At 39.2% G+C, this 7,003-nt stretch overlaps 1 protein-coding gene across 1 annotated transcript in view; it reads right to left on the bottom strand.

The window, feature by feature from the left end:
- Positions 1–2,048, bottom strand: part of LOC120532063 (B-cell scaffold protein with ankyrin repeats-like) — a 213,612-nt gene extending 211,564 nt beyond the window's left edge. The window contains exon 1 of the mRNA XM_039757970.1: positions 1,963–2,048. Within this exon, the coding sequence (XP_039613904.1) occupies positions 1,963–1,996 (34 nt within the window). The 5' untranslated portion in view covers positions 1,997–2,048. The remainder of the gene's footprint in view (positions 1–1,962) is intronic.
- Between the last annotated feature and the right edge of the window lie 4,955 nt (positions 2,049–7,003).

The raw sequence follows: 7,003 nt of genomic DNA on the forward strand, positions 1-7,003 counted from the left end.
GATTGATTTTGTTTGGGTCAGCACAATTATTTAAAATCTATTTACACTCCAACTTCAGTACTCTAGGCAAACTTGTATTTGTTTTAATAGACATTCAGGTCACACAACAAAACAGACAGCCATTTCACTTGATATCCATTTTTTTCTAGTACAGGGTTATGGAGAGCTGGTAGCATTGAGGTTTAGGAAAGAACCCACCTTGAATGGGGCATCATTTTTTTCCTACAGCACACAAATTAACCAAAAGACACATGACTTTTGGATATAGTTGGAAACTAAAAGAATTCACACAAAAAATTATTTAGAACTCAAACATCACAAAAATAGGACCACCTTGAACATCCATCCCAAGTCTCTGAAGCTACAAAGCAGAGCTATATATCCCTTTATTAGAGCTCATTTAATCTATTGCATAGTTTTTGTGTAGGGCCATGTTTGAATGATTATGTTTCATAATGCACAGTAAATCCATTCTAATTTACAATTGCTAATTAACATAATATATCCATATCTGTGATAAAGAAAGAAACTGGCATAAGTGGAAAAAGCCCAGGGGATACGAACAGAATGTGCAGACTTCACACAGGAAGGGATTCAAACCATATCCCAAGAGTTACAACTTAGCAGTACTAACCTTTCAACTAGTCTGTGACAGTGATTCCCAACCTTTTCTATACCCCGCACCCTTAGAAAATGTTCAATTTATGTTCACAGCCCCTGCAAACGTCAAACTAATAATTTTTGAACCACAAATTGAACCACATACGGTACTGTAAGCGAACAAATTAAACTCAAAAAAGTAAGCTTTTAATTCAGTGCATATTATTTAACTTTAAAGTGAACAAATTAATTTGATAAATCTCAATAATCTTATAAAGGTGTCCACTGTAAAGCTTAGACACTTGATTGATGATCTGGGGATTGGGGGATCCTGCAAAGAATCAAGCGCCGCTGAGTAAATGACAAACGATCAACGACTGGAAGGTTAGGGTGATTGGACACCCCTGTGAAGCAATGGGTGGTGGTGTGTCACTAAGCAATGAAACACAGTTGACAAGCTCTACCTCACCAATAACACCTGCATGCAGTTCAAAAAAAGATCCACTGCATAGTGAAAATTCTGCGCTACTGAGCCGAGTGCTGCTTCCAATTCAGCTCCCCTTGTCACCCCCTGGGAAAAATGTCAGTCAAACCTAAAAATCAGTGATGTTTCATAATCAGGGCTTTCACAGAAATCAATACTAGACCTCACCCTTTTCTAGATCACTGCAATGTCCAAATTTCATTCTCTTAAAAAATGTTATTCACCTTTATGAACGCTCCACCTACGGCAAGGTATTCTTTTCATATCATAGAAGAGGATCACTAACTAACAAATGAAGTACAAATGACAGCACATTGCAAGACATTGTTCACACCACAATAAACCCCTGCTCTTTGATCTATGGAGAATATGCAAAGAAAATAATTTTGACGTGAAGCATAAAACTAAAAAAAAAAATAATTTAATGTACCAGCAAGGTAAGCTACAAAATGCACCAGTTAACAATCCTCCATTCTTCTATACATTGAAATAACTCCTCCATCATAAGCTCCTCTGACTGGCATGTCATTTTGAGACTTTCTGTTGTGACACAGAGGTGTCAAATAAAAGAGGATACCAGTCAAACAATTCATAAAGCCTTAAATGTCATGGACATTATAACAAAATAAAGCATAAACTAGCAATTTATCCATTCATTTACACTTTTTAAGCAGTAATCATATGCAAAGAGAAAGTATTAATGAATTTTATTTATAGTATTACAGTATATTTACAAAAAAAAAACAGGAAATCTATGCTAAATGCTAAATAGTGTTGCTATATCAAATCATTACAGATCCAAGAGTTTCTCTATTATCTTGAATCAGAATTAAAGAACTAATTATTTTTAATTTTGTAAGAAAGGCAGCCAGACTGACCTGAGAAACTCATTTTGCACTTTGTGTGCGACATTCTCCACTGAGCAGTGAACCAGTCTTTTGTGAATTACTTTTTAACAGGTGACTCTACAGTTCAGTGTATTTTCAGGAAGTATGATAAACTTGATATTTATAGCCTGATATTTCCTGGTTAATGGCTGTAGAGCTAAATAGATTCCCACCTTTAAAAAAAAGTACAGACAGATGATAGAGATAATTAGTACCACAATACTCTCTTAACTTATTTATGAACTGAAAACAAGGTGTGTGGAAAATGTATCTTAATGTATGTATTATAAGATTCCTATAAAATCACTAACTTTAACTTGAATTTACCTATCTTTTGTCACAGTAAATGCAGTATGAGTATTTGTGTAGCCAGAAACTGATTGAGAATGATTCTTGCAATTTACATTCTCATTGGTGAATCTATACCTGGATGACATTGCTGGTGCATAATGCTTGGCAGCCCTCTACACAATCATGTTATGGTTACAAATATACACAAGCTTGCCTCAGCTCGTAAAAATAAGAGAGTGTGCTTTTCTATAAATGCTTCTGTCATGAATGAGCCTGGCTAGACACATGCCCTGTAATAAATCTGCTTTGCGTCCTTTTCTTTAAAGATTAACCTGGGCTTCCCAAGATTTCAGACAAAACAGACGATGTTTTAATGTATAATATTTCATTTTGTTCTTTTTCTTGGAAACACTCTTTATTTCTTTAATATCCTCATTATGACTGAAATGCATTTAAATCTCTCAACACACTCTTTTGTTTATGGAACATGCAGCTGCAGCAGAAGTTTGTAAATGTTTTATTTAATCACTTTGTGTTTTAGACATTTTTCTTTGATATTACGCAATTATACCGAAGTACTCTTTTAGACAAAGGTTTTTTCGCATATAAATAATAAAAGTACTACCCTTTTACATGTGGATAAATTACCACACTTTTTTGAAAGGACATTTGAATGTGTATTTAATTGGCGGTTCCTTTGAACAGCCAATTATCATTTTGATTTAATTGCCCAGCTGTATTTTAAAATTTGTTCGTCTTACCTCATTGTATTGTTGAGTTCATTGTAAATGCTAGACAAACACTATACAAACCATCTCAATAGGTAATCTTAGCTTTATGTATTGTAATGTGAGTGAGCACTGACTCTTTAAAGGAAAATCTGGAGGGTTAGGCTTAAACAGTAAGGCTGAGATTCAAATTCCTAACATTGTAACTACATGGAAATGTACAAAAAACTCAAGATGTTGAGAAATGATCAGATTTGGATGATGTATCTTGTAGCTCATTATGAATCATATTTAAATTATTATTAATGTCCTAAAAGATTTCCTGGCAAAGCAGATCTCCTACTAAAAACCATGGTTGCACTGCTCTCTCACTCAAAGATTGTGTTCTTATACTGATCATTAGGTGGATTTTGAACCCTTTCTCCAGTGTCTTTCAGGGTTCTCTCTCTCTCTCTCGCTCTAGGTATTCTGTCATGGCACAGATGGGCAGAGAAATTTTAGTTGATAAATTGATCCAGAAAGGTGCTGCATGACTATGCCATGAATTACATTGTTATGTGGTCCAGGGCTGGTCCCATTTCTAGCTCAATCCTGACAGTCATCCATGTCCATAAACTTAGATGATGTATGTTTAGGTAATAGATGCATTACCTTGTCTACATATTACATTTTACAAAGCCATCCATCACAGGTGGTGCAGTGGTAGCACTGCTGCCTTGGGTGCTCATCTCGAGTTCTTCCTGTGTAGTAGCACTTTGAATAGTGTGAAAAGTGCTATAAAAATGTATTGAATTATTTTTATTATTATTATTATCCTTTCCCTAGGCTTAAATGTGTCATTATTCTTCAGTAATAGTCTGCTCATATGCATTTTTTTTTCATATTTAGTTCATATTTATCCTGTAACAATATATTCAATGTTTTTTTACAAAGCATTACATAATTGTTTTCCTACCTGATGTAACTAGTATTTTAACTTTTCAGTAATTGTTTCATAATTGTTTTTTTTTGTTGTTGTATTTTTAAAGTCAGTGTGTCTAGAATACAAATGCTTTATAACCAGTTTAGCTTCTAATAAAGATCTACATCTGATTACCACAAGCTGTTTTGGCAGTCAATACTGTATATACTAGAAACAATTCTGCAGAAGTACGTACACTGAAGAAGGGTTGAAGTGATAGCCAACAGGTTAAGGAGAGAAAAAGAAATTACATCATGAGGCTATGGTATTGTTTTCCTCTATTTGAACTTGTGAGTATAGTTTCTATTTCTCTGACTCTCAAGGAACCTTTCCAATCCACCATCCAGGTGATCAAATTGTAAACAGGTGGATTATGCACAGATCAAGTTAAGGTTTTCTGAATTTTTTAAAGGCAACAAAATATTTCAGCTTAATTAAACATAATATATTTAAAGGACACCAGTGTAAATTAATAGGAAACATATTTAGGGTATGTACAATAGACACACCATTTGGATAATAGGCTTTTTGCTTTTAGTCTGCAGCCTTGTCAAAGTAGAGTGCAATGCATGCTGGGGAGGGTTGCCTCTTTTTCATTTTGCTTGAGAAGGGAATATCACTATGTAAATGCTGTAAATAGCTTTAATACAAATGAATATAATTTTTAAGAAGAAGGTTAAAAGTTTAGACTGTTTCTAGCATCACTGAAACATTTAGATTGTCATTTCTTGTCTAATTGTACTACCTTAAGGGCACGAGATAAAACTCTTGTGAAGCTGCCCATTGATGAAACTAGAAACTAGAGTGAAGTAAAGGAATGAACATTAAACACAGCCCCAGTCAGCATTAAGCCTGTCATTAGAGGTTCCTGGGGTTCAATATTCAGGATATGGCACACACAGTGATACAGGTAAGAAGTTACAAGTAAGAGGTACATATCTGGTTTTAATATTTCTTTCTTTTCTCCAGATCACTGATTGCCATTTGTGGTTTGTCAGTATCACTTGCATCCTCCAAAAGTCTCAGTAAAGGCTCTTTTCTTATGAGGTGGCTAATGAGTTGCAGGGTGAAAATCAAAACGCTGGTGAATCTCTACTGCTGTACTATTGAAAATATCCCAACTGGATGTATCACAGTGTGGCTTGGTAGCCTCACTTACCAGGATTAATTGCCCTTCCAAAGGGCTATCTGTACTACTTCTAACACCACTGGGGCTGACATTCCACAGCTTCATACCATCTGTTGCACCAGAATGTCAGAGGATGTCTGAATCCACCATCTCTGATGCCAGCCACCCAGCTCATGCCCTGTTTTCACTTCTGCCATCTGGTAAATGCTACCAGAGCATTGCACATGCACCCACTGTTTCAGGGACAGCTTCTTCTTCCAGCTCATAAGGTCACTGTACTCTCAGTAACCTGAAATTACTTGACCTGTACTGCACCCGCCTGCTGGTTTATGTCTAATTATACTTGTGAACGCTGGCCCGGACACAGACAGACGGACATCATAGTTTCACCACATGCCGTTTATTTACACTATTATTTACAAAGTCTACCGTGCAGTCACAACCCCAGTGCTTCCAGCACCGATCCCCCAAAGTCCAGGCCACACTCTTCCAGTCTTGGTGCCTTTCTCCTGGCCGCCTCCCGTCCTCCCTCTAGCTCCGTCTTCCTTCCTCCCGACTCTCGCCACGACTGCTGGGAGGCGGCCCCTTTTATGGGAACCCGGATAGGCTCCAGCTGCTTCCCAGCACGCCTCCGCAGACACGCCCTTGTGTGGCGGAAGTGCCGGCTGCGCACCCGGAAGCCGTCCAGGTGTCCCCTGTCGTCTTACCCCCAGCACTTCCTGGTGTGGCGGAAGTGCCGGGCTCCAGGGCTGTTCAGGCAACACGGGCCCCTACAGGGCTGGGCTTCCATGCCCCTTACCTGAGGCCACCAACATAACCAGGGCGGACACCCCCTCGTGGTCTGGTGGAGGTACAGGCCCTCCTCCGGTCCTCCTGCGCCCCGCCGGGCTCCTGCCTCGGCCGGATGTGGCAGATGATGGTCTGGAAGTGGGGCGCCGCCTGGCAGTGACCACGGGCCCCTACAGGGCTGGGCTTCCATGCCCTCTACCCGAGGCCACCAGCGTAACCAGGACGGACGCCCCCTCGCGGTCTGGAGGAGGTACAAGCCCTCCTCTGGTCCTCCTGGGCGGGCCCTGCCGCCGGGCAAATGTGTATACTGCCATCTGCACTTTTTCCCGTTAGTATTTAATACAAACAGGTAAGTTCTGTTTTGCACTATGTACATTAGACCATTCTTTTGCTACTCTTATTTATTTATTTTATTTATTTATTTAACATATTCTTATTGCCTGTATATACTTCCCTACCCCTCCTCCCCAAAAGTGTAGCAGAAGAATTTCACTAAGCTCTTGCAGTGTATGTGGCAATAAAGATCTAATCTAATCTAATCAAGTAAGGTGATCTGATGATATGGTAAACAGGATACAATGCAGTGTTATGTGAATGTCTCCATTTATGCTCACCGACTTCTATGGGTACATAGTGAAGATCATCATTCAGGCTGGTACCTCACATGCTCAGCTCAGAATCACAAGGAGTGGGGTGAAGTCAGCACACAATAATATTGTTTTATGAGTTACATAGTACATGTTTCATTGTAAAGACAAACAGCATTATTATAGGTCTCAGGCATCCTGCATAGCTGCTGTTTTCTCTCCTATGTTTGGAAAGTGGTACAGGACCATCAGCACTTACATCATTAGATTCAAAGATAGCTTTTTCCTCTGATTATAAGGCTATTCAACAATTGCTCATACTTACTGTATTAACTGGATTGTTGTTTCTTATACTAGGGGGCTCTGCCCCCTGCTCGCTTTGCTCACTCACCCCGTCCCCCACCCATCTGCGGCACGCTACGCTCCAGCCAATTCACGTCTCTGCCGTACTCATTGTGAAGGGGTGAAGGGGTGTGAAAGGCTGAACGCAGGCTGAACACATGCTAAGGAGATGCGGTCTGATCAGCTGCTGTCTTTCTGATGCTGC

The sequence above is a fragment of the Polypterus senegalus genome, chromosome 7 (genome assembly GCF_016835505.1).
Source record: "Polypterus senegalus isolate Bchr_013 chromosome 7, ASM1683550v1, whole genome shotgun sequence".
Taxonomy (NCBI): Eukaryota; Metazoa; Chordata; class Cladistia; order Polypteriformes; family Polypteridae; genus Polypterus; species Polypterus senegalus.